This window comes from Leopardus geoffroyi, chromosome A2 (assembly GCF_018350155.1).
Source record: "Leopardus geoffroyi isolate Oge1 chromosome A2, O.geoffroyi_Oge1_pat1.0, whole genome shotgun sequence".
Taxonomy (NCBI): Eukaryota; Metazoa; Chordata; class Mammalia; order Carnivora; family Felidae; genus Leopardus; species Leopardus geoffroyi.
Window position 1 is genome coordinate 20,163,997 of NC_059331.1, and position 27,561 is coordinate 20,191,557.

General features: G+C 48.7%; 1 protein-coding gene across 15 annotated transcripts in view; it reads left to right on the top strand.

The window, feature by feature from the left end:
• The window catches only part of DOCK3 (dedicator of cytokinesis 3), a 585,953-nt gene that overhangs the window by 552,973 nt on the left and 5,419 nt on the right, over window positions 1–27,561 (top strand). For 11 of the 15 annotated variants that reach the window (XM_045492946.1, XM_045492954.1, XM_045492949.1 and 8 more), the window contains 14 exons: window positions 685–833; window positions 6,474–6,560; window positions 7,943–8,047; window positions 12,163–12,304; window positions 13,339–13,505; window positions 13,649–13,735; window positions 14,214–14,393; window positions 15,026–15,109; window positions 15,232–15,348; window positions 17,295–17,416; window positions 18,689–18,827; window positions 19,350–19,497; window positions 23,284–23,402; window positions 24,534–24,621. In XM_045492946.1, coding sequence (XP_045348902.1) covers window positions 685–833; window positions 6,474–6,560; window positions 7,943–8,047; window positions 12,163–12,304; window positions 13,339–13,505; window positions 13,649–13,735; window positions 14,214–14,393; window positions 15,026–15,109; window positions 15,232–15,348; window positions 17,295–17,416; window positions 18,689–18,827; window positions 19,350–19,497; window positions 23,284–23,402; window positions 24,534–24,621 — 1,734 coding nt within the window. The remainder of the gene's footprint in view (window positions 1–684; window positions 834–6,473; window positions 6,561–7,942; window positions 8,048–12,162; window positions 12,305–13,338; window positions 13,506–13,648; window positions 13,736–14,213; window positions 14,394–15,025; window positions 15,110–15,231; window positions 15,349–17,294; window positions 17,417–18,688; window positions 18,828–19,349; window positions 19,498–23,283; window positions 23,403–24,533; window positions 24,622–27,561) is intronic. The other 4 variants (XM_045492948.1, XM_045492952.1, XM_045492953.1 and 1 more) reach the window with 4 other exon arrangements.

Here is a 27,561-nt window from a genome sequence, read left to right on the forward strand (position 1 = left end):
TAGGGCCACAGTATTTAGTTGTTCTTGTTTTATATAACTTTCTTGAACAGTTCCACATGTAGGGTAAAGTGTCACTGGGCCTCTGCCCTGAGTTCAGCATCAACTTTGAGCTCCTCCAGGAATGGAGCTTCTGGCTACAGGCCCATCACACACTTACCACCATTTACACGTCTCTCTGGTCCTTGTAGAAACAGTAGAGATGAAGGCCATGCTGAGGTCAGAAAATGTTGCTGTAGGCACTGGGGCTGGCTTAGGGAGGGCTGAGAGAAGACTTGATCAGTGCCCTCCTGCAAGAGCCAGTTCTGAGAAGGTTGGAAAGGAAGCTGTAATACATTGACTAAAAAGGAACCCAAGAATTGACTCTGACATGTCTGTGTCTCCCAAAGCAAGGTAACTTGTGCACAAATTCTCAGGTAGCTGGGTCATATTTCATCTGGAGCCCAGTATCGATAATTAGGCTATGAGAGGAAGTTGTCTACCAGGATCTTTGACTCCTTAATGCTATGGGCAAAGGTTATTGGCTGGCTGGGCAGCCCCTCTATGTAACCTTTGGTATCCAGTTTCCCTGACCTGGGCTGCACATGCCCTATCCAGCAGAGTGCTTGGGCTAGTCCCCTGGCACCAGACTCCCCCTGGACCCCTGAGGAGAAGTCCCTGGATCTCCATATTGCCTGTTCCCCACAGAGGCCGCATTCACTCTGCTCCTCTACTGTGAGCTGCTGCAGTGGGAAGAACGGCCACTTCGGGAATTCCTCCACTACCCATCCCAGACAGAGTGGCAGCGGAAAGAGGGACTGTGCCGCAAGATCATCCACTACTTCAACAAAGGCAAGGTAGGTGTCATTAGGCAAGCTGTTCAGCTCTTTGGGTTCTACAATAATGCATGCCATCTAGGCACGCTGCAGAGGGTGGTGTGGGGGCGATAAGTGGGTGGATGTCCATGTATGTGCATCAGCTTTGGAGGCAGCATGATTTTCTCTGGGGAAAAAAAATATATAACAGTTTAATTCTGTGGTTTGGAAACCAATTCCAGATTGAGGGTATGAGACAGCCCCACAGAGCACCCTTGCACATCTATAAATGCCGATGCTCCTATAGCAGGGGCTTCTGCCCCTCCCCTTACATTTATTAGATTACATAGAGAATTAATGTTGATTTTCTAATCTACCATAGAAGATATGAGCTATAAAAACGAACGGATTTTAACCTTAGTCAAAGGAGGCCTGTCCTGCCTCTTACTGGTACATGTACTTATCTTGGATTTCCCTTCATCACAGCACAGACTAGACTTCTCTCATTGGGATTCTTCCCCATCAGGCTTGAATCTGTAGGATTGGCAGGCAGTGTCAGCATTGGTTTAGGCCTCCTTGGTGCTTCCCAGCCATCCTGCTCCTATCTCTCAGCGGGCTCCTTATAGGGCTCTCTGACCACCTACAGTTGGTTGTGGCCCATACACTGAAAAGGCTGGGGTTGTGTGACTTGTTGATGCTGTTTGCTCATTATTCAGCTTTGATCATTGCTTTAAAAACCTGAATTTGGGGTGCCTGGGTGGCTCAGTTGGTTAAGCATCTGACTTCGGTTCAGGTCATGATCTCACAGTTCATGGGTTCATGTCCCACATCAGGCTCTGTACTGACAGCTAGGAGCCTGGAGCCTGGTTTAGATTCTGTGTCTCCCTCTCTCTCTGCCCCTCCCCTGCTCGCACTCTGTCTCTCTCTGTCTCTCAAAAATGAATAAGCATTAAATAATTTTTTTAAAGGCTGAATTTAAGGGGCGCCTGGGTGGTTCAGTTGGTTAAGCGTCCAACTTCAGTTTAGGTCATGATCTCACAGTTCGTGAGTTCAAGCCCCACATTGGGCTCTGTGCTGACAGCTCAGAGCCTGGAGCTTGCTTCGGATTCTGTGTCTCCCTCTCTCTCTGCCCCTTCCCCTCTCATGCTCTGTGTCTCTCTCTCTCCTTCTCATAAATAAACATTTAAAAAATTATTTTATTTTATTTTATTTTATTTTATTTTATTTTTTAATTTTATTTTTTATTTTTTAAAATTTACATCCAAATTAGTTATCATATAGCGAAACAATGATTTCAGGAGTAGATTCCTTAATGCCCCTTACCCATTTAGGAAATTGGGTTTTTTTAATGTATTTATTCATCATAAAAAAGAAAGATTTAAACATTAATGGCTTTTGCCCATAAATCAGAAAACATTCATCAGTTTCATATAACATAGGGAACATCTTTGTCAAAACCATTCACCCATGCAGGAACCTTTCCAGAATCTCAGGAGCTCTTGTGTAACCTAGCCTGGAAAAGGAGCCCATGCTCAGCATTCGGGCAACCACGTGTGACTGATCCATAGTGCCAGCCCAAAGCCTCCTCTTGTTGCTGGTCCAGGGCTGGACTTAAAGCCCCACACCACTATACTTTCAAGCCTGCCTTTCTGGCACCCAGCCCACCTGGAACTGTCATCTACCCACATCCCCAGCAAGCCCTGCCAGCTCAGGAGTGGCATGATCATGGTGTGAGTGTGCATAAGTGCTTTTAGTGTATTAGTTCTCTTTTCTTTCCGTGGGCACAGAGTACACAGTGGAGAGTTGTCTTGTTCTGACAGAGCCTACCAGTGGGACATGGGAACATTAATCGTTCCCCTCTTCACTAAACACTACAGTAATGTTTAGAAAAGCAGGTTTAAAGCTTAGTATGGATGAAAGAATGAAATGCAAAACCTGCTTGAGTATCATAGATGAACAGATTTGGGGGAAGGACTGGAAGGCTCCGTAGGCCACCTTCTTGAGGATTTCGCACTCATTCTAGTAACCGTTTTTTCTGTGAATTTCTGGAGTAGCAAGTTCTGTGCTGAGTGCAGAGCCCTTTCATAAGCTCATCCTCAAAGAGATATTTATCACATTCATTCTCTTGAGTTAATATAGAAGGTCCAACTTCTGTGTTTCTGTGCCTCAGTACCCCCATAGAACCAGTGGATAGGGCTAACGAGCTCTTTAAAGCATTCAAGTTATTATTATTATTATTATTATTATTATTATTATTATTATTATTACTATTGGCTCCAGAAAAGCAAAACCAGGCTGCTGCAGAAAAGTGTTCCTGTAGGGTTCTTGGTGTCCAGAGAAAAGCTGCCTTGACAGCAGGAGGAGGGCAAAAAAGAAGACTCTAGGGATGGGCAGGTAAAGGGTTTATAGCCCTCAGCATTCCCAGCACACCCTGCCTCACATGCCAGGCCCTCTACTTTTCTTCCACACTCTCCCAGCCTCTCTGTTATATGCTTTATACAGATAACCTGACTTCCTTTGGTCCTGTGTTTATTTCCTGAGCACCCAGAAGGATTGAGTCAGAACTTCAACTCATGGTCATACTCTAACCCTGGGCCATTCTCTTCAGTGATGAGAGCCTGGAGCCTGCTCCAAGCTGGACTGAGTTCCAGTCCACAGAGGGTCAGCACTCCCAGGCCAGACAAGGAGAAAGGAAAGAAGTAAAGTTGAAAAGAAGGAAGGAGAGGCTCAAAAATGAGAGTTGGTCCTCCATCGCAGGGCAGAGGGAGCAGACAAGAAGGAAAGCTAGCAGAGGGCTCTGACACCTGCTTATCTGGCATACAGACCATTAAGACTAGAGCAGCCTTCTCTGTGGGGCTGGGCTTGGGCTCTCCTGACTGAGAGTTGCTATTGCCCACACTCCTCTGAAGAAATGATGAATCTGTTGCTTCTAATATGTTGTGTGTAAACAGAAGTACAAAGACCACCAGTCTGAGTCCTGGGCCTTTGCCTTCCTTTTCACTTTGATTAGAATGAGCCTTAAGTGAGTGTAACTTTTGGATCATCCCTGTCAAAGGGGCCACAAGGATGTGTAAAAGCACCCATCTTGCCAGAGCTGGTAGAAATAATTGGATTTCAGACATTGATAAGAAGTTTTGGAGTTGGATTTGCCTCCTGCCAGAAGGCAGGAAGCCAAGAGAAAAAATTTAACCAGGGATGCACTGTACCAGCAACACATTCCTCACCTGTGACCAGAGGCAGCTCTCAAAGCCCCCAGACCCACCAGAGTTCCAGCACAATCCCTTAAGGCTGACAGAATGTCTTAAAACTCTTGGTCCTGGCTCACTCTAAAGATAATTGAGGGTGGGTGGGAGGAGGGCTTGGAGCAGGAGGGCAAATTACACAAATCAGGCAGAGATGCCAGCAAGGCAGATGAACATTAATCCCAGTAGGGAAGAAGACCTGCTTTACTGGGAGCTACAGGCTGCTAACTGGCTGAGTGCCATTAGCCCTACGTGGGGCCCTTATCACCTAAATGAGCAGTTCCCCATGGGGCGCTCTTGGCAAGCTGGCCACAGGTCTGTGCACAGCTCAGCTGCTTAGCCGGCCCCCATGGAGCTGCCTACCAGGCAGACCCTATTGAGGATCCTTGGCTAAAACCTGCCCAAGTAGCACTTGGAGCCGGAAGGGGGGCTGACATGTGCCCCTCAAAAGGGGTATAATATGGGAGTATAAAAGGTTTCCTAGCTCACTAGGGCAGAGGCATTGTATTGGCTCAGGGAGCCAGGGTCTATTTAAAAATTCCCTTTGGTTTGTTTCAATATTTTTAATTGGCCCTGTGGTTTCAATCCATATGACATTAATTCTTTCAAAGGGTAGAAATAATCTGCTCTTTTTGAGAAACACAGTCCCAGATGACATAGCGTTGTCCTTCTCCTTGATGCTATTTCAAATGGTATTTTTTAAAAATATAGTTCTTACTATTAAAGCATTCATGTTGAAATATGACTAGGTGAAATTATATGATGTCTGAGATTTGCTTCAAAAACTCTGGGGGGCAGTAAGTGGTTGGGGTATGAATGATACAAGACTGGCAATGAGTTGCCAATGACAACTAGTCTTTGTTGAGGCTGGGTGATGAGTACCTAGGGGTTCATTCTTCTCTTTTTCTATATGCTTAAAATGTCGTATAATAAAATTTTTTTAATTAGCATTTAGAAGTTGGCAAGAAGAGCCTGGCTGAAATATCAAGTAAACCAGTGATTCCCAGTCTAACAAAAGAAAGCACTATATTAAAAAGCAGGGGAAATGGGCAGTACTGGCCCTTATTGAAGGCCCCTTAAGCCCTCCACAGGCACCTGTTATATGGGCCTATAACTGTAACAGGGGCCACACCACAGAGACAGCCTGGGACCTCACTAGGCAAGGATCATCTGAAACCTTCTTTGATATTTGAATATTTCTATAAAGGAAGTTGTCAGGCCTACTACTAAGTCCTTGGGTAGCCACTTTCTGCTTGGTTTTTTTTAACTGTTTCTGAGCTTCAGTGATCTTAATTCAAAACTCATTGTTTCTGGAGTTCCTGGGTGGCACAGTCGGTTAAGCATCTGACTTTGGCTCGGGTCATGATTTCATGGTTTGTGGGTTCGGGCCCCACATCGGGCTCTGTGCAGACAGCTCAGAGCCTAGAGCCTGCTTCGGATTCTGTGTCTCCCTCTCTGTCCCTCCCTCACTCACACTCTGTCTCTCTCTTTCCCAATAATAAATAAACATTTAAGAAAAAATTTAAGTCATTGTTTCTGCCCAGGTGTCCATTGACAGATGAATGGATAAAGAAGAGGTGGTATATATATATATATAATGGAATATTAGCCATAAAAAAGTGAAATCTTGCCATTTGCGACAACACGGACATAGTTAGAGAGTATTATGCTAAGCAAAATAAGTCAGAGAAAGACAAATATCATATGATCTCACTCATATGTGGAATTTAGAAAACAAAACAAACAGGCAAAGGGAAAAAGAGAGACAAACCAAGAAACAAACTCTTAACTATAGAGAACAAACGGATGGTACCAGAGGGGAGGTGGGTGGGGAGATGGGTGAAATAGATGATGGGGATTAAGGAGTGCACTTGCTGTGATGAGCACTGGGTGTTATATGGAAGCATGGAATCACTATATTGTACACCAGAATCTAATATTACATTGTATGTTAACTAACTGGAATTTAAATAAAAGCAAAAGTCATTGCTTCCTTCATTAACTTACTAAATAAATCTTTATTATCTGCTCATGCCTGGCACTGGTCTAGGCTCTGAGGATAAAGTAAATAAACATGGTCCCTGCCCTCATGTAGTTTATCATCTATTGAGATTAATACAACAAAAAAGTAAATACCTTTAAAGATAACTTAGGAGTACTGAAACAGACAATGGCTGGGGAAGTTCCTGTCCTTGATGAGGTGGTCAGGAAATGGCCTTTTGGAGATAGAGACATTTGAGGAGAAACCTCAAAGCGACAACCTTGAGCTAGAAAGCCAGAGCACTGTGTGTTGTGCTCCACAGACTCATCTTGAGCAGATGTTCTTTGTGACAGATGAGTTGCAGGGGGCCTTTGGTTGTGCCCTCTAATGTATTTGATGAGTCTGGGCCATTCTGAGGATGTCTGAGGTGCTGAAGCCTTGTTCCTATTTCCAACACAGAGCTGGGAGTTTGGAATCCCACTGTGCAGGGAGCTGGCATGTCAATATGAGAGCCTCTACGATTATCAGAGCCTCAGCTGGATTCGGGTGAGCTTTGTCTCTTCCCCCAACCCAACCCTGACTGGAGGTACTAGCATTGTCCTGGCATCCGTTTCTGAGTGAGCATTCACTGCAGGTCTAGCCCTTGCTTTAGTGCTGTGGATGTACAGGAGAAGCAGAGGCCAAGGTTCCCACCCTTGAGATATTTGCAGTCTGACTGGGGAACTAAAACACACACCTGACAAATGATTATATGATCCAGACCCCAAGGGCCACTGGTGCTGGGGCAAGGGAGAAGCAGCATATGCAGGATAAGAAGGGGGAGTTCACGGAGGAGATGGCAGCTCACCTTCACAAAGAAGCTTCACCTAAAATGATTTTGCTCAGGGATGCTTCATATGAAAACTTTATAAGATCTTTCCCTGCTTTGGCTTGTGGTCACTTTCAAGCACCTTGTTCTTATTCCCTTCTTTGATGCAAAATATTCAAAAATTAAGTGAAATTAAGTGAAAGACTTTGAAGGTCTCCACCAGATTTTCCTGGCTGCTGGTGCTGGATTCTGAGCCATAACAGCTACAAACTTCAATAGCAAAGAGAAGCCAGCAGTGTCAGCTTACCCTCCTCCTGCACCCTCTGCAGCATGGCCAGCTGTGCCACGTTCCCTGATCCAGATGGATATTTGGATCTTTATAATAGATGTAGTTCTCTAGAAGTAGCTTCTTGACTGGTCTTTAGAGGCCACTGCTCCTCAGCAAGCTGGCTTGATTTAGTGTGTTACAACTATCTTCCCAGTCAAAATTCAGTGAGTTTTTCTGAATGTGAAGCCAGGTCAGCCAATACTAAGAAACTTACTAATGTTGGTAAAAATCATAGATATTGGTTCAACTTTCAAAGTTTAAAATCTCCTAAATTGGAACCAGTACCAGTGATGCTGGCAACTAAGAATTTCTCACTGTGATTATTAGCATCTTTAGTCCGATGATAGATGAGCAAGAGCAATGCAGTTAGACTGATGGAAAATGGTGCTGAGAATAGCTGTTAGCCACCAATTAACTAACATGAGCTAGAAGTCATTTGGTGTAATGAGTAGCAGTCAAAAACAGAAATCCCTGGGCAAAAAAAAATTTCATGTTAAACCTGTGCCCCCTGAAAGTTCAGGAAGCCTGGATCTGTATCAGGTTGGGCCCACCCACTGGGTAGGACATTATGAGCACTGGGCTGCTGTCCCCACCCTACCATCAGAGGATGATGGAAGAGGAGGGTTTCCTCTTCCATTATGAGGCAACCTGGGGAGATGCTGACCATGGCTAGGGGCTCACTTCTCACACAGTCTTTCCAAAAGACAGTGTCTACTTGGACCTGGGAGAACTTGCTTTGCACACCAGTAGCAGTCAGGCCAAGCTAAAGGCAGCTGCCTTTCTTGTTCACAGAAAATGGAGGCCAGCTACTATGACAACATCATGGAGCAGCAACGCCTGGAGCCTGAGTTCTTTCGAGTCGGCTTCTATGGCAGGAAGTTTCCTTTCTTCCTTCGGGTGAGTCCATTCAGGTAGTCATAAGAACTTATATTTTACACAGTAATTCATTTATAACCTGTTTTTTATCTTTTCCCCTGTTCTACTGAATACTACTTTTTGAAGGACTAACTAGTCAACAAAAAGCTTTTGGCTTTACTTGATTGGACTGGCTCCCAACTTTAGATTTTGTTTTACTCTGCTGTACTATTTTGTAGCTACCTGGAATATACAAGGTTGACTTTCTTACCAAATCAACCAAATTCCTGCAGGAAATGACCAGGGTCTGAGAATGACCCATAGGTATGTCTAGAAGCCTTCCAATTTATAGTTCCAATGCCTGTAATCCTCCATTGTGACTATTTTTAGCCAAATAGGACACCAGTACAACCCTGACCTTAACAGGATGCTGGCCTGTTGGGCTTTGTCATTTAAGATGATGGCTCTAACACCAGGCTGCACTGTATGCTCTGTAGCCAGGATTGAGAACCTGTTGATTTCAGAGAAGCTTGTGAGCTGTCAAATGGGATCTGGCTATGGAAAGACTTTTATTGGCAGCCAGTTCTCTATCCCTGGATGGTGAAAGCCATTTCTCCCACCTGGAAGGCTGAGGTGGGATACCAACAGAGAAGGAATGACTGACTATAGACATCCTGACACCAGCTGAACAGTTGTGATTCTCTTCTTTATTCCACATAAGCCAGAGGCTCCAGGAAAAGTCAGTCTGGGCTTGTAGGCTGCAGCCCATAGGGATTCATCATTCTCAGGGGACCTAAAAGAAGCTGTGCTGATGAAGGGGCCTTGGGCTGCAGTTGGGACCTAACACTAGCTCTGACTGTCCCCAGTCCCAATATCTTACTAATGTTCCATGTTTACAAGTCTCAACCAGCAGCTGGGAAAGTTCATAGGATCCCTTTGATATGTTTGGGATCCTGTCTTATTGGAAAAATTCCTTTCATCAGTGAGCAATGATGAGCTTGGTATCACATCACAGGTCAGTTGGGCTTAGTGGCTCCTTTAAAATAAAAAAGCCAGGGGCGCCTGGGTGGCTTGGTCGGTTAAGTGTCCGACTTCGGCTCAGGTCATGATCTCACCGTCCGTGAGTTCGAGCCCCGCGTTGGGCTCTGTGCTGACCGCTCAGAGCCTGCAGCCTGTTTCAGATTCTGTGTCTCCCTCTCTCTCTGCCCCTCCCCTGTTCATGCTCTGTCTCTCTCTGTCTCAAAAATAAATAAACGTTAAAAAAAATTTTTTTTAATAAAAAATAAAAAAATTTTAAAAAAAGCCAGTCTGCTAGCAAGAGTCCAGGCTAACCACATTTTAGGTGGTAAGGCAGATCAACTTTCACATTTCCTAGGCAGTAATCATTCTAGGTGAAAAAGAAAATAGACTTCTGCAGGAACTAGTAACACTGACAGGGCTAGCAAGTACACTGCACCTAATTGTGACCTGCAGGAAGGCTCCAATTCCAGTCCACAGGAATGTTTCTAGCAGCAGAATGTGAATGAGGAGAGGGTCTCCTCAGGAGGACCAGACTTGACTTGTTCACTCTCTAGGGACCTTCCACTTCAGGCATTTCAGAAGTGGCATATTTGCTGCCCCCACCAGCAGAGATTATACAAAAGCAATGGAAGTAGAGGTCAGCAGAAGAGAAAGAAGGAATTACACAAGAATAAGAAACCAAAAGCATCTCTATAAAGTCCTTAGACAAACTAATGATTCTGGCCTTGTAACTTCTTTCTCATTTTGTCTTTGCAAAGTACGCTTTATTACTATTTTATTCTCCTTGTTTAGTCCCACAATTTGTATATCATAAACCAGATTGTACTCTAAAACATCATTATTTTAGATACTACAAAATCAGGCCCTTGGTATCCTCATTTCTTTCCCCTTCAAACAGGAGTTCTCCATCGTGGTTTGCCCTGGCTTCCACCACTCATGCTTATGTCACAGGGTATATCAGTGTCTCAGGGTACTCAGAGCTTTCTGACAAGTCAGACCTGGCATAGAACCTACATCTGAGCCATCCAAATAATGCTTGCAGGCGACAGTCTGAATGTTCAAATGTGGTTTCAGCAGTGCCAGTAAGGGAGCAAGAATAACAATCGGTGTTAGTAAGTGTCACCCATCAGTCCATCTCTGTCTCCACACAAGGGGCATTCCCTAGAAGCTGTGTTTCCTGCATGCAGATCCGCCTGGCCTAGCCACATGCTGCCTTCCCTTCCCTCCACTGCTCAGTTCATCTCTGGCAAATGTAGTAAGTCCCAGTAGAGGTAGCTGTTTGCCTGGTAAATGGCAAGGACAAAGTACAAAGCAGCAGCAGCCGGATCTGTCTCATGTGAGGATGCTGGGCATCCTCAACTTGAAACTGACAACCAGCATCAAGGTCAACGCTATGTGCCTTCCTCCTGCTGGGCCTTCCCCAGAAGGCTAGGCTACTCCCTCACCTTCCTTGAACACATAGGCCATCTATTACTTTAGCTCTGTCAGCTTGGTTTCCCTGGACCATCTGCCTCTCTTGCTTTGCAAATGTGATTATCTACTAATCTGCACAGGGACAGGAAAACATCCAGCCTTCCCTTCTTGGGGGAATTTCTGTTTCTCTTTATTTGACCCAGGAACAGATACTGGTGAGGGTTGTACATTTCTGAGTTGATATGAAAAGACCAATTCTTTACAATTATCTTCTTTGTCAGTTCTGCTTATCAAGCAAGGGACTTAGAAATGTCTCTTGTCCTTTAACTATTGGTCTGTTCACTGGAGAGGCCAGCCTGCTCCTCCTGACCGTGACTTCCCTTCTGGTATTGTTTTTCCATTCTGATTCATCCAGACATGTGGCCCAGCCTTAGCTGAGTTCTCCCATAGTAAGAGGAGAGGTGAAAAGGGGGCAGAAATTCTGTTCCAAAAGGTGTGAAGTCGGGGCGCCTGGGTGGCTCAGTTGGTTGAGCGTCCGATTTCAGCTCAGGTCACGATCTCGCGGTCCGTGAGTTCAAGCCCCGCGTCGGGCTCTGGGCTGATGGCTCAGAGCCTGGAGCCTGCTTCCGATTCTGTGTCTCCCTCTCTCTCTGCGCCTTCCACGTTCATGCTCTGTCTCTCTCTGTGTCAAAAATAAATAAATGTTAAAAAAATTAAAAAAAAAAAAAACAAAAGGTGTGAAGTCCTCCAGGACTTGGCCTATAATCATCCCTGTACCAGTAACCATATGGCTGGCCCTGTGGAACTTCTCTCTCTTCCTCTGAAGACATGCCAGGAGGGGCTACCAGTGCCTGATGCAACTTTGTCAAAGTGGATCTAGTGAGGTAGTTGGGCAGGCAGACATATATCACCAGAGGGCTGGAGAAGTGTTCCATTCACTCGTGACCAGCTGTGAGGTAAGCATAGCAGGGTTGAGGGGGCCCTGTTATTACTGCAGCCCACTAGAAGAAAAACTGAGACCTAACCCAAACCAAATATGGTATTAACAGGGTTTTAAGAAATGTGTAGTTAGGATGATGTCTATTTGTTCTGCTGACATAATTGCAAAGGAATTTACTGCCCATGTAGTAAATAATTACTGAATACCTACTAGACACTGAATAATGTTTGGACTGTTTGTTCCCACTAACCAAAGTGGCCCTTCAAAAGCATGCACTTGGTCACCCCCCTGTTAATATTTATGTGGTGGCACCCCTGGAAATCATTCCTTGCAGGCATCTTCCTCACCCTCCCACCTCTCCACACACAACCTTTTCCTATACAGGCTGTTGCTGCCCTGGTTGTCACTGTGCCCACATAGAGTACCCTTCCCCGCTCCTCCCTCAGAGCTGCCCAGGTGGGCCTTTCAGGACTCTTCTCAGGCATGGCCTTTTCTAAAATCCCACCCTTCACCTCTCACCACTTCCTGGGTAAGGCGCCCTCCCTCCTTTGCTTCCTGCAACTTGTGCCCTGCCTCCCGGCTGCCACATCACAGTGCAAGTCTCCCTTTTTCTGTCCCTCTCCCTTCTGGATCATCATTTCGCTTTGGGCAGAGTCTGAGTGCTATGCCCCATGCCTGTCACAGGGGCTCCTAGGACATGCTTATGACACAAGTAGCTATTGATACCCATGTGGAGGTGGGGGCTGTGGGCAAGACATAGAGCATGCTCTCTTGTTTGTGGCAGAACAAAGAATACGTGTGCCGGGGCCATGACTACGAGAGGCTGGAGGCCTTCCAGCAGAGGATGCTCAGCGAGTTCCCACAGGCGGTCGCCATGCAGCACCCCAACCACCCTGACGATGCCATCCTGCAGTGTGATGCCCAGTGTATCTTTCTATGCTTGGCGAGGGAAGGCGGGCTGGGGTCCTGGGAGGTGAGGCCCACCCAGTCAGCTGCCCCTATGCTATGTTGTTGGTCTTACAGGCTAAATTACCCATAAGTCCTGAACAGAATATGTCCTCATCACTGAACCCACACTTAGCAAGACCCTCATGCAGCCTCGTACAGAAGAAGCATGGCATGCCCTTAGCTGTGGGTGCCTGAAGCAGGGCTTCTGCGGGACCTTCATCCCTCAGGCTGGGCTGCTACCATCACCTAAGTCCCTACCTGGCCCTGTGAAGGACCTGCCTAGGCATCCAGAAGCAGGCACTGTACAGAGTAATTGGGGATCCCACCAGAACTCTTGCCACAGGGATAACTACCATTTCTATCCCCTGCTCCACTCCTGTGTGCATCTGTTATTATCCCTAGTCTTTGTCAGGAGGACTGAGGTACAGCCCTGGGAGTGGGTATGGAGGGTATGGGGAAGGAGATGGAGAGTGCCTGTGTTTTTAGTGGTACTTGGAAGTGTGGATACAAATACTGGCCTCCCCCTCATCCCCCTCACACAGCTTCCTTGGAGACCTCATGACAGTCACCATGACTGTAAGCTTGTTCCAGGGAGGGAGAACAGGTGGACTCCCATGTTATCTCTCTACAAAGACCCCAAATAGTATTCTTATTAAAAGATTGTTCTGCAGTAAATACAGTTTACCTACATTGGGCAGGCTTAGGCCTTTGCAACTTTCTTGCTCCTGTGGTGTGGCCACCTGCGTTCTTCTGACCCCTTTCCCTTCTTTCTTGGCTGTTGACATCTCACCTTGGCTGAGTGCTCAGAAGGCTCAATGCTAGAACGGGAAGAGGGTGCAGATAGGGAAATCTGGTCTAACTGTGCCTGAGTCTGCGCAAGGGTCCTGCTCCTTGCTGCTGCCAGGAGGGAACAGGGGCTATGGGGCTCTTTTCTCCTTTGGGTGATGACAGGGGTCAGTATTCAGATCCATCCCTTGGGCAAGTCTGGGTTTCCCCTTCACTTCCTGCCCAGACTTGCAGATCTATGCGGTGACGCCCATTCCAGATTACGTGGATGTCCTGCAAATGGATAGGGTCCCAGATCGCGTCAAGAGCTTCTACCGTGTCAACAATGTGAGGAAGTTCCGGTACGACAGGCCTTTTCACAAAGGCCCCAAGGACAAGGAGAATGAATTCAAGGTGAACAACAGTGGGAAAGTAGGGGCAGTGGGGCCAGGGGCAAGCCCCACTTTCTCAGGATCTTGTCCCTGTCTCATCCCTCAAGCAGGCAGGTGTTGAAGAAATTGCTTAATGGCCTGTCCCTGTCTGTGCCATCCTTACAGAGCCTGTGGATCGAGCGTACCACACTGACCCTCACCCACAGCTTGCCTGGCATCTCTCGGTGGTTCGAGGTGGAGAGGAGGGAACTGGTGAGACACGTTTTGGATGGAGCTGATCTTCACAGCTGCTCCCTCAGCCCTGGCTCTGGGGACCTATCTCTAAGGACCAAAGACAGAAAGAGAGCTTCGGCCACCTGCCTGGCCTAGACTGCCACAGGCCAATCCTGTGTCAGAAGCTTTGTACATCTTCTCCCTTTTAATCCTGACAACACCAGGGGAGCAGATATTTTTAGTCTCCCAATTTACAAATGTGGAAACTATTCTCTGAGGTTCAGGAAGTCAGAGCTCTCTGACTTCAAAACTGATGTTCTTCACTCTTTACTATACTTCTAAGTGCCTAAAAATCAGAAGAGAACATTTGAAAGGGGTCAGGGAGTCTTAAGTCCACAGGAACAAGGGTGAGAATCAGCATCACTGGCCTTAGATCCCTGTTCTCAGGATCATTATGAAGAAGGGGTTGTTATCATGCCTCGGACAACATTGTGTGCCCTGTGCCCTGTGCCCTCAGGTGGAGGTGAGCCCTCTGGAGAATGCCATCCAAGTGGTTGAGAACAAGAACCAGGAACTACGGGCCCTGATTAGCCAGTATCAACACAGACAGGCACATGGCAACATCAATCTGCTCAGCATGTGCCTGAATGGCGTCATCGATGCCGCTGTCAATGGAGGTGTCGCAAGATACCAAGAGGTGAGCTGGGCCCTGGACCAAACCCACAACAGGCAGCCTTGCTGAGAAGGTGGTTCTCAGGCTCCTCTCCTTGAGACCCCAGCCTTCTAGGGCAGCCTTCCCAGCTAGCCCTCCCTTAGCTGTGCCTCAGCCGACTGGAGGATGGTCCCGGGCATGAGGCTCACTACCACTCCTTGTTTCTGTGGCATGGCTCTCCTATGGGACCGTCTCTTCTTTTTTATTCTCTGAACTCTGACAGATGAGTAATCCATCTGATTAGGGAAGGATGTTAAATGGCCTCCAAGAGGAGCCCTGGAGCCCAGCCCTTCACAAGAAGCAAGTTGTGGGTGTCTAAGAGACTGAGCCCTACACCCTGGCCACCAGCCCTACCTGCCCTACCCAGACCATCAAAGCTCTGTGAGGGACTGGGACCAGTACCCAGGCTTAGATTATTTGACCACCTTCAGTCCTTCTTAGATGCAAAAAAACACCTCTGATTGTAGGAGGTCCAAGCAGGCCAGGCTGGAGATGGTGTGTATACCTGTGAGGAGTCAGGACCTTCCTTTCAAATGGTACCTTAGACTTACACTTCCTGGGTCCCCTCTAAGGGGTAGTCCTGGGAAGTCTTCCTGATTGAGCCTTTCCTTTCTCAGGCCTTCTTTGACAAAGATTATATTGCCAAGCACCCAGGAGATGCAGAGAAGATCACCCAGCTCAAGGAGCTCATGCAGGAGCAGGTATGTCTTACAGGGCTTAGAGGCCAGTGGCCACGAGGGAAAAGCTATGCACCACAGGATGGCTGCAGTTGTCAAGGTCCACTCCCTGACTTGCAGAGTGGCCTTATCTGTCACCCTAATAGGTCCATGTCCTTGGAGTTGGGCTCGCAGTTCATGAGAAGTTTGTGCACCCAGAGATGCGCCCTCTGCATAAGAAGCTAATTGATCAGTTCCAGATGATGCGGGCCAGCCTCTACCATGTAAGCTGATCCCTGTCATGCCCCTGCTGCCGTAGAACCAGATGCCATTCCCTGCAGACTGTGCAACAAGCCAAAGGAAAGGGTGGGGGGAATGTGAAGGAAAAGCTGTCCCCACCACAGAGGGGCAAGAGGCAGAGGTGAGTGTTCTATCCAGGGGAAGGATGCCCAGGATCCCCTCACGCACTCCCCTCCCTGAGGAGGAGTCAGATTCAAGGGCAAAGAATGTTTTTCAAGGTACTGTGCTGGTGAAGAGAGGTTTTCACATGAGGAAGAAAAGAGCTAAATTATGTGATCCACATGTAGATATCTCTTTGGAGATATTTTTCATCCCAAGAACCTACAGAGGTAAGACATAGCTTGAGCCAGCCCTCTCTCCCCATCTCCCTCTTTTCCCTCTTTCCCTTGCCATCTTCATGCCCTCTTGCTCCAGAAGTTCTCCCGACTCTGACCTGGCTCTTGGGCTTCAACAGCAGGGTTGGCCCAAAGATGGATTCACACAAGCAAAAGCAGAGCCTGTATTCCAGGACTAGTTTCCCCTCAGCAGTCTCGCAGGGAATGCTGGCTGGCAGAGAACAGGGCCCAGGTGGTCTTGAAACCCCTGTTTATGTGCCCTCACCCCATTTTCAACAATAAAGCTGACTCCAGGTGTTTCGAGAGAAACCTATCTGCTAAATAGTCTGGGTGCCAGATCTCAAGAGGTGTGAACCTTATTATCTGCGACAAGGAAAATAGAGCTGTTTGGTGTTAGGCAAGGCCATCTCGGACAAGAGGCTCCTCTTCAGGGATGATCACTGGCCCTAGAGAGGCTGGACCACTCAGACTCAGTGGCCTAACCTGTTGGGGTTGACTTGCCTTGTTCTTGATGCTGGTGGCCCCCAGTGCATGTCTCAACCATTCCTGCCCAGTTGTAGATAGCATGGACTCCAAAAAGAGAAAAAGAAGCTTGTCTGTAGTTTGAGAAGTGGGCACATTTTTCAGAGGAAAGCCTATAGGGCCTGAAATTTCTCCTTTCTGTAATGATCTTCCCATGGTATTTCAGGGTGAAACATGCAGAGAAAGTGAAAGTCTTTTGTGTTTCTACCTTAAAATTAAAATATCCATTTAGTGAAGAACTTGGGTAGTGTCACTAAATCTAATGGGTATTCTATTACCTCTCATTCTTGGTTAGTCTCTGCTATGTGCGAACTTTCTCATCACCACAAGTGACCCAAGCAGGCTAGAGCCTGACCACTAGAACAGGAGATGTTCTCTGCCATGCAAAGCTGTTGGGTCATTTTAGCAAAGATCACAAAATACTCACCCGCATACATCAAGGTCTCCAGGACACACATGGAGGTGTCCTCTCCAGTTTACCCTTCTTTTTCATTTCAGCGTGTTTTGGGAGAAGGGCATGGAAAACCTGCTGCTTCTTTAGGCCAAGCTCAGAAATATCCCCAGTAGGACTTAGGGCCCACATCAGGATTCTACATCGTTTGTCCCCATAAACTGTCACAGGCAACTTAACCCAGGACACTGAGAGTTGGGCCATTTAGCAGTCCAGTAAACCCAACCCCAGTCCTTATGTAAACTGACTGACAGCTGTTAATCAACTCCTCTTCTCCTGCTTCTCAGCTCTTAGTCCACTTATTCTATACCAAGAATGCCTCTTAACACACTCCTGTGAACTCAGAGCAACTTCAGCCTTTTCCAGATGTGTTCTCTTAGTAGGGTCAACCCAAGGCCTCTCAGCCTCTGGTCTAGACTCCAGTGCAGTTAGGAGAGTGTTTTAGTCATGAAGGGGCCATTGCCCAAAAGAAGTCAGCAATTCAGGTTCTGCCAAAAGTATCTGATTCTTTTTCTTTTTACATTCTTCTTTTACATTTTTACCACTAGCCATCCCTTCCCTCTCACCCCTTAATTACTTATTCATTGTTTACTCTGATGAAGGGACATTCATTTCTCAACAGGAGTTTCCGGGTTTGGACAAGCTAAGTCCTGCATGTTCAGGCACCAGCACCCCACGGGGAAATGTCCTAGCATCCCATAGTCCCATGAGCCCTGAGAGCATCAAGATGACCCACCGGCACAGGTACGGCCTTAGAGCTGGGGAGGGTCCCCTCCACAGAGGTAAGTCTGGATGTCAAAGGTCAGAGCAAGAAAGCCTGAAATAGTAGGTGTGTGTATTCACTCACATACCCTCTGACCCATGCACACATCAAACACACAGCTCCTGCCATAAGACCCATGGTCACATCCAGTCATCCTGGGAGAGAGAGAAGTGTACATGGTACTATGAGAACATAGAGGAGGGGGCATTTGGGGTAGGTCTTGAAGGATAAGTAGAAGTTTGCGAGGCAGAAATGGGATGGGGTTATGAGGGTGATAGAACAAGATCCAGGCAAAGAGACTAACGTATGCAGGCATCTCAAGATGTGAACAAGCCAGCCTGGTCAGCCCTACCAGCAGAGTCTTGTGGCTGGAGTGCAGGATTCCAGGGCATGGAAGAGGGCCAGTTCCAGCTCTAAATGGGCCATGTTCATTCAGGCCTTTGGACTTGATCCCAAGGGGAATGAGGATCACCAGTCAGTTTAAGGGATAGAACGACATGGTGATGTGGAAGCACATCAAGGTGTCCCTACTCTGAACTCAGGAGTCCTGGTCTGTCTGGGCTCAACTGAAGATACTCCAAGCCTCCAGGGCAGGAAGGCCAGATCAGAGGAGGAGCCAGGGAGAGGAGCCCCTTACTTGGGTTTGTTTTCCAATGTAAGTAGTAAGTTAGCACAGAGTGGGCCTCTATAAATAAGAAGCAATGAATGAAAAGGAGTGCCTACTATTGATAGAGGAGGGTATTGATGAGCCTGTGACCACAGATGTGGAAGGAAGTCAACAGATGGTTCCTAGCCAGCTATTTTGACAGCTTCCTCATACCAGGAAGATACCCCTGGCCTAGGAGCCTAGGAGCAAATCCCAGCAAGGGGTGGCTACTGGCTCAGAGTAACATCGCATAGGAGGGGGACCTGGAATCCTTGATCTGATTGAGCATATCACTTTCATCCCTTCTAACTGAAAAACTATTTATATAATCAGATGGAGTGGCCATAAACCATTTAACTCCAAATAGAGACTTTGCCAGCCTACCATTGGCCCTGCCAGAACAGGGGCCCCTGAGCAGCAGGCAGGGATTCAGGACTGCCCCAGGCCTCAAATGGGTATAAGCATTAACTCTGAAACCCTCTAAACTAGTGTCATCTGAGGCTAGGGGTGAGTGTTTCACACACACCCTTACACTGTCCCCCTACCACCTAGCAAGGTTTCTCAGCTCCCCGCCTGACTCCTCCCTATCTCCCACTCTTGTTCGCAGCCCCATGAACTTGATGGGCACAGGTCGCCATTCGTCATCCTCTCTCTCCTCACATGCATCTAGCGAAGCAGGAAACGTGGTGGTTCTGGGTGACAGCTCCATGGGCGAGGCTCCCGAGGATCTATACCACCATATGCAGGTACCAGAGCTGTCCAAGGAGTGTGGGCGAGAGCACCGTACCTGGAGGACTCGCCTCTCTGCTGGCTGATTTGGTCTGAGGGCTCATACCCCTGCCTAGTTCTCTAGTTTCTGAAATCAGAATACCCAGAGCCAGTAAAACTGCCTTCCCTCCACTCCATCCCATGTCAATAAAGTTCCCAGGCATTACTTTCCAAGAAGGAAATCTAGCTTCAGTCATGATTGCTCTTAGAGATCCCATGGGAAAGATCCTCTGCCAAATTGCCTTCCTTCCTGGCATTTCTGATGGCTAAGTCCTGCATCCTATATGGGCACCACCATTAGAATCGACCCAACAGCCCTGCTCCATGGGTGGTGAGGGTGACCTGTAGTGCCAGCCACCATCTTGGCCCCCATCAGGACTCAGGGTACCTCATCAGACACTGGGTCTGGGCACCTCATGGCATGAAGAAGCCAACTCTGGGCCAGTCCTACAATCCTGGCCATTCAGACCTCTATCCTGCTGATTTTTCTCCCTTTGCAGCTCGCGTATCCCAACCCCAGGTACCAGGGCTCAATCACCAACGTCTCTGTTCTGTCCTCGTCCCAGGCAAGCCCTTCTTCCTCCAGCCTGAGTTCCACTCACTCAGCACCATCCCAGATGATTACCTCTGCCCCTTCCAGTGCCCGAGGTAAGGAGGGCAGGGCGCTGCTTGCAGAAGGGAGGAGAGGGCCTCATGAGCCCCACTTGTCCTCCTCTCATCTGTGGCTCTGTCTTTGAAAGCGGCCCTGTGACTTAGAGAATGTTCCCCTTTTAGCACTAAGGACTCAAGGGTTCCCAGCTCAGCAGTCTCTCTGTCTGGCTTCAGACCCTGCCCTGAGTAGCGGTTATAGCTACGCTACTACAGAGGTGGCTGGCTGTCACATCTCCACCTCAGTAAGAGGACATGTGGCCCAGGAGAAAGCTCAGTTCTTTTCCATTGAAACATTTGCAAGAATAAAAATCAAAGTTAAGGCAACAATGAGTCTTATCTTGAGGAACTGAGTATGAATGCACAGTATGAAAATTAAATTTGAAGGCTAAACTTAACCCTGGAAAATATTATTCTAAAAAAGAACAGCAACCAAAAAGACCTTGTCAGCTAAGAAAGGCGTAATCAGGAGAGATGGCTCTGTGAAAAGCTATTTACTTTGCCAGTTATTGCCTGATTTCTTATTCATTGGCTCAATATTGTTTTCTGAGCCAGCATCTTTTTCACAATCTGATCCTAGTTCTCAGTGAAATTTGATTCTCCACCCTTTTAGACAGAAGCATTTGCAGTGGGATGGCAATCAGCTATAGTGACTAGGATCTAGTGCTTCTCAGGGTGGCTGTGCAGGATGGCAACAGAAAGGAGTGGTCTGAGCTCACCAGGTGGTCACTGGCTATTGCTTCCAGGCTTGCAGTCTCTCATGAGCTTGCAGTCAGATGTCACCTGAGGCTGGAATCATCTAAAGGTTCAGCTAGGCTGCATATCCAAGATGGCAGCTGGCAGCTGGCAGCTCAGCTGGGACTGTCCACCAGAGTCGCTTTGGAGGGTCTTTACTTGTACCTCGGGCTTCTCACAGCATGCAGCTGATTTTTCTCAGAACAGGCATTCTAAGGTACCCAGGCAGAAGTTGCAAGGCTTCTTATTACCCAGCCTTAGAAACCCATAATGGTCCTTTTGCCACATTCTGTCAACTAGTCAAGTCACTAAGGCCAACCTAGAGACCAAGGTGGGGAATGAGACTGCACCTCATGATGTGAAGAGTGGCATGTGTGTTTTTGAAGGGAAGGCATTGGTGATTGCCATCTCTGGAGACAAGCTATCACAGGGGCCAAACTCCAGGATAGCATATAGAGAAAGGCTGACAGAAGCCCCTTCCCTTTCTGGAGTAGACATTAAGTACAAAAGTAAACATTCCCAAAGCTGGGAATGGTGATGAGTGCAGAGGCAGCTAAGAAGGAGCAGGAATTCACTTCTAGGCTACACCATCCATGCAATCCATGTGCAGGCCTATCTGGAGAAAACCATATGCCAGTATGTAGCATACCAGCAGTAGGCCCTGTGAGAGAAGATGGAGAGAGATCTGGAATCGCAGAGGAAGACTGCTTTTTCAGATAGATGTGGTAGATGCAGTAGGAGATGCACTGGGGGCATGGAGGGAAGGGAGAAGTCTGCTCTTTTTTCTGGTTGTTACGGGTAAAGGGAAGGCTTTTATGGAGAAGGTGTTCTGGAGAGTCCTTTGCATTGGAGTCCCCTCCCCCACACCCAAGAGTGGTCATGACACCAGTGGCCTTCCTCACCAAGCCCATTGACACTCTCTGCTGTGGTTCCTGTTGAAATCTTCCAGAAGGCCTGCAAGGCACAGTCTATACTCCTGTAAGTAGGCAGCTCCCCCTAATGGTCAAAAGACTGAGTGGAGCTAGGAAACCTGGAGATTCTGATTGATCCTCCTTGAATACCTCAGTCATGCTGGGACATAGCCTCCCTTGGGTTTACCAGACTACAACTCAAGCAGTTCAAAAGTCCTGTGACACCAAAGCCCTTGTGGTATTTAAATGTTTTAATGAAAAGTAACCATCATTCTCTGCTACCATGGGATTGGCTGCCCAGGGCTGAGGGCAGTGAGAGAAAAGTGAAGTGGCAGAATTGGAAAACTTGGCAGTAGCACAAAGCACCTCTCTGTTATAGCACAAGAGGGGCCTCCATCACATGGATTCAAATCCTCAGCACAGCATCTGGGGCCTGCAGGCTACTGTCCCTCCATCCTAGCACCCCTGACATGTATCAGCACATGGAGTATGCAGATGTGGGATTGGCCTGGTGGGCCAGGCTGTGAGTTCTGTGAGGTCAGGGACCATGGCCAGCCTGAGTTAGGCAGTGTGCCATGTTCCAACCACATGCCTGGTGTTTAATGGGTGTTAGTTTGGAGTTTAATGTAACTGGATTGGTGTAAAGGTGCATGTCTCTTTCTGTGCACACTAAGTAAAAGGGTCCTGTCCAGAGCTGTGGCTAGCAGGGCTCAGGGAGCATTCAGTTTCTTGCTGGGAAGGCACTATAGAAATCATTGCAATTAAGAACTCTTTTCCATTTTTCTCTAAACAGCCATTACTGATTTTTATTATACTGACTTCTTCAAGATATTTAAGGCTCATCTTCTTGGTCTAAAATGAGTACAAGAGGAATGTCGCATCTTCCTGGGGAAGCTGACTGCAGAGACCTATTTTAGTTGTGCTCTGACAGTGCCTTCATGGCATAGTCAAAGGAAGGCCCCAGGGACCCTGGGTTTCAAGGACACAGAGCCTCTAGAGCTGCAGGTTCACTTCTCAGATGGAGCCCTTGGACTCTCTAGCTTCACTAACAGTACGCCACAGAGGGGTTTCAACCACTTGAGCCAGCCAGAGGCTGCCCATGGGCTAGTTTCTCATGGACATGCTGGTGTCTGGAACGAGTGGTGCACGTCTGGAGGGCCTTCCAAATGATCCATTCCCAAAGAAAGTCAGAAAGCTGTTCTCTCTATTTCTGTGGAAGGTACCCTCAAGAACCATAGGCTGACAGGTTCCTGAAGACCTATAGCTATGGCCTGCATTGATGGGGACTGGACCACCACATCTGCTGAGGTCTGGCCTCTGTAACAGCCCCTGAGGCCAGAGGATATCACCACAGAAGCCTCACAAAAGAAGAGCAGGAACCAAGTCAACTCAAGAGCCTGGCTTAAAGCCCCACAACCCCCAGACTAGCTCCCATATGACCCCCAAGTTCACTGAAGGGCAAGTCTCAGAGAGAGAAACTCTGGAGAGCCACCTGTGTGTAGGGCCCTGGGCTCCCAGCCAGCCTGGCTCTGGAGCTATGGTAGGACAGCAAGGAAAGCAGAGGCCAGGCTCTGGAGGCCTCGAATATGGGAAGGAGAAGACTTTGGGCAAAGGTGGTAGGGGGTCAGCTGAGAACAGAGCCAGTTGGTATCTGGAGACGGTAAGTGTGGGGAGACACAATGCGTCAAGTAAGAACCATGCCACTATGTTATCTCAGTGTCTCTGTCTCTGTGTGATGGCTCCATTGCAAGCTGGCCTGTGCCCATGCCTGGGCCCCCTGAAAGAGCCCAGCATCCAGGTCACCCCATATCCTAAGAGCGTTGGGTGCAGGGGGCCCTTTGGGGCCCAGCTCCTGTCCTCGGTTCTCATGATCTGCCTCTAAGCATCGTGAGGGGGCTCTATCAGTGGGCCTGCATTGCCCCAGTCTGCAGTATGCCCACCTCAGCTGGGTTGTCAGGTGCGGCCCCACCACCATCTCACCAGCGGGCTCTGCTTCATTCCTCCTGTGCTTGCTGAGCTCATCCTCACCCCAGCTGCAAGGGGACACCTACCCTGGTTCCCTGGCCCCAAGGATGCTTGCCCGCTGGGCCTTCCATCTGTGGCTTGTCATCTGTGCGTGATTGTTCTCACTTGGTTACAGGCTCTCCCTCTCTGCCAGATAAGTACCGCCACGCCCGGGAAATGATGTTGCTGCTGCCCACACACCGGGACCGCCCAAGCAGTGCCATGTATCCAGCAGCCATCCTGGAGAACGGACAGGTAGTGGACCCAGACTGCCCTCTGCTGCAAGTATGGCGGCCTGGGCTGCCCTCATTGCATCTGCTAGGCTTTCTATATTGCCCTGTGTGCCTCCTTCATTCTGCCATAAGACCCTCAGAAGGCTGCTGGGTGCCCACTCTGGACAGGACTGCAGTGGCTCTGAGGATCAGCAATCCAGATGGAGTGGACCTGTAGGAAGAATGCTGGCGGGTTAAAGCCACAGTTGCTTGTGTGGCTGTCCTTCTTGCCAACCCATTGCTTGTACAGCTTCCTGGACTCCTTATCCATAAACAGTCTAGCAGAGGAACCTCATTCTTTCTAATCCTGAGAAGGCAGTGGTGGACATGGGTCTGGAGGATGGTCTTCCTCCCTGTGTGTGTGAAGGGCATCCTCACTGAGACAGACTCTGCCTCTTTCATCCATCCATCTATCTGAAGCCCCTCATTGCCTCTTGAGGCTACTCTCTCCACCATTTGCACAGCTCTCTGGATGTCCTACCTGGGGGCCTTGAACAAAGAGATGTGGGGATTAACTCCTTCCTGTGCCCAATCTGCCTGCCCTTCTATCAGAGTCCATGAAAATCACCTCCAAGCAACTGTTACCTCAGCTGTACTTCCTTGTGCCTGATCAGCCCTGCCAGGTAGAGGGAGCAGGCCTGCTTGGCAGCTGCCCATCAGAACAGTGAGTCCTGTCCGTGACTTTCTAGGCTTGAGTGCTGCCCTTTGCCTTATCCACATTGCTAACTTGGGCTTGTGCAAGGATCTCCAGGAGGCCAAGCCTGCCAGTGCTGAGGGGTAGAGGGGTGCCTCAGTCCTTTCTGCCAATGGGTCTCCCTGTCAGGACAGAGGGATACAGTTAGATACCCTCAGGTGCCTATGTCCTTTTTCTTGGCCATGTACAAGACAGCTTGGAGCCCAGCCAGGCATTGTAGGGAGGTGCCTCCAATGTTGACATGGCAGCACTCAGAGCCAGATAGCGAGGGACAGTCTTCCTATGGCTGAGCATGATCGGTACCACTGCTTTGATTTCCCTGTCTTCTCTTAATATGATCTGGCTCCTGGGCCCATAGCTCTGCCTCCTGAGGTGTACCTGGTTGTTTTCACCATCTTTGATATTTTTCTCCCCCCTCAGCTGCCAAATTTCCAGCGGGCCCTGTTCCAGCAAGTGGTCGGATCCTGCAAACCCTGCAGTGATCCCAATCTGTCTGTGGCTGAAAAAGGTATTGTTCCCCTTTCCAGGTGGCCTTCCCCCATGTCTGTCCCCATCCTGAGTGTCTGACTCTTGTCCCTGAGCACCAACTGGCCAAGGCTGTGCCACACTCCAACAGGCCAGGCCTGTCTGTGTGTCCAGAGTCCTGACCAACTCCTGTGCTCACTGTTTAACCCATGTCCGGTTTGATGCTAAGTTTGGATCCTGTTAGTTTATGTATCTCTCTCCCAAGGGCCCACCTTCAGAGAGGCCCCAGCTGCTACCTGCCCTGAGCCCACCTTTATGGAAACTCAGGCTGCTGTGTTCAGACTGTTAGGCTTCTCCCAACCAGCTCCAGGATTCGGCAGGCCCGATGGCCCCTTTGGTCACTCTCAACTTGGGCCCTCAGGGACCTCTCCTTATTGCTCAGAATAGGCCTGTGGCTGAGCAAGCTCGTAGAAGAATGGGAAGGACAGACCATGGCAAAGTGAATTTCCCAGAGACAGTCCTCTCCAAGGAAGCCCTAGGTACTCTGAGTTGAGTCCTCCTGCAGCCACTCTGGCCAGCAAGTGGCCAGCTGCTATGAGTCTATCTTATTAGCAGGGATCGCAAGCCCATCAACTTGGGCACGAACCTGGGCAGTCCTTAGAACAGGGGATGTTTGGATAGTGGAGTTTTACCCTGTGTCCCGCTGCAACAAGCTAATGGAAGAACCAGACTTGGACCCTACATGACCCTGGCCCAAAGCCTCACACATGGAGATCTGACTTAATTTTAACACAAAGCAATACCTATATGAGGATTATGCTAGACCACCTGCCACCCAGAACCTGGCCCCATATCAGCCCCTCTCCCTGTAGTTTCCCCTCCCTCTCCTTCATCTGGTGGAGCTTAGGGCAAATTCAGTCCCCAGGAATACAAGTTGCTGTCCCATCAGAACCTGTACCTCCAAAGCTGTCATCATGTTGTCATTGCACCTCCTCACCAAGTGCTGTCTACTGTCCCCACTGTCATTGTTCCTCCCTTGCTCACCACAGAGGACATGCCTCTGTGTCTTCTTTAAGGAGACCAGACACTGGGTCCACAACCTCAGTGGCTGGTAGGCATAGGTACCAGGTGCTCAACCACAAAGGATATGGAGATTCCCGCCGAAGATGACTTCCTAGCCTCAAGCCTGCTCATCCCAAAAACATGCGGCTTACCTGGACCTTGCACCTATTCCCACAAAATAGAGTGCCATTTTGGCCTCAGGGGCCAAAATCTATAGTATCTTTTCTTCACCTGAGATGTGGGGCCATCTGAAAACTAGCCAAGAGCACAGAAGAGCTCAGAGCTCAAGTGGGTGCTGGTGGCCAGACCAGGACCCTATGCCAACCGGACAAAGAAGAACACCAGGCCTCAGACCAGGCTGCAGCAAGAAGCTGGACATGCCCATCCCCAAGTGTGGGAAGGAAAGAGGCTGAGGCCACAGCAAGCATGTCCATGCCACAGTGCCAGTGTTTTGTGGGCAGCAAATAAGACATTTGCCTAGTGGGAACACACAGGCCAGAGTAGTGGCTCCCTAAGTCTCTTCCTGGATCCTCCAGGGCAGAAGCTATACATACTTATCACCATTCTCTTGTCATCAGGATCCTGAGTCCCACAAGGACTCTGCTTCTCACTTGTCATCTGTCTTTGCCAGGCAGTGACTCTCAGGCCAGTGCTGGACCTCCGTTCACAGAGACAGAGCAAGAAATGGCCAGGCCACAGTAGGGATTGCCCCCTTCTCCCAGGATAAGTCACTCTATCTTAGACTTTCCACTAGCCCCAGTGCATTTGTATCACATGGCAGAGGTCCATGGGCCTCATTGCTCACCAACATCAGTCTATAGGGTGAACTAGATGGTTCTGGATCACTGGAGTGGCTCAGGCAGGCACCCTTTGAAAAGCCCTGCAGCCTGCCAGCTTTTTTGCCCCATAACCTCACTGCCCGCAAGTTCCTGTGGGTTCTTGTGGGTGAATATCTGTGGCCCTGCAGTGAGAGCTTGGGCTGTCAGGACCCCTTTGGGGAAGCTGCCCAGACCCACCTCGAAGCTTCTTAATTCCTGAAATTCGGGGGCTTTTTTTTTTTTTTTTAGAACTTTTCTCTTTGGAGAGAGCAAGTTTCAGTGATGAGGACCCAGAAGCTCATGCCCCATCTTGAGGAGAGTCTGTGTGAGAATGGGCCTATCTTGTTCTTCGGTTGCCTCAGGCTCTCCAAGGAGGCCTTCTGGTGGAATCCACCTGGTGCTCATCAGATTCAGAATTCTTTCCTCCCTTTAGGCAACAGCTGAGTGCCTGCCCACCCAATCACTGCCACGCCCTCCCACCAGCCACCTGCCATCAGCCATCCCATGAGACTGAGCAGTCCTTAGAACTGAGGCTGTTCAGGTAGTAGAGTTCTACCATGTGTTCTACTGCAAGCCCTTGAGTTCCTCACTAATGGGAAGGAAGGAGAAGGGCATAACTATCTTATCCCTGGACCACATGGGCCCAGCCCCTCCTGGCCACATCTTCCTTGAAGGCTAGACCCCAGCTCCTTCCTTTCCAGAACCTCTCTATTCCTTTAGGCGCTAGCATTTCCCGCTCAGTACCTGGCGCTGGAAGAGCACAAACCCCAGCCTCTTCGGGCACACTTGAGTTATAACTGCCTCAGAACAAAGCTAGGGGCTAGGTCTCTGAATTATGAGCTGCTTCCCTGCTGCTGATAGCCCAAAAGGGAGATTATGTTTGCCTAGCTCCATTAGAGAAAAGACACATTTCTTGTCAGTGGTATTTGGTCTCCAGGAGGAGTTGGCCAACAGTATTTATATGTCCCCTGCTGTTCCTGCAGAGTGGCACCTTCTAGCCCAAGATCCAGCCATTCTTCCTTTCCTCTCCTCTCCTGCAAAGTTGCTCACCTCAGCTGTGGCTGGAGGAGAGGTGTGAACGGACCAGTATTCTGGCGCTGGCC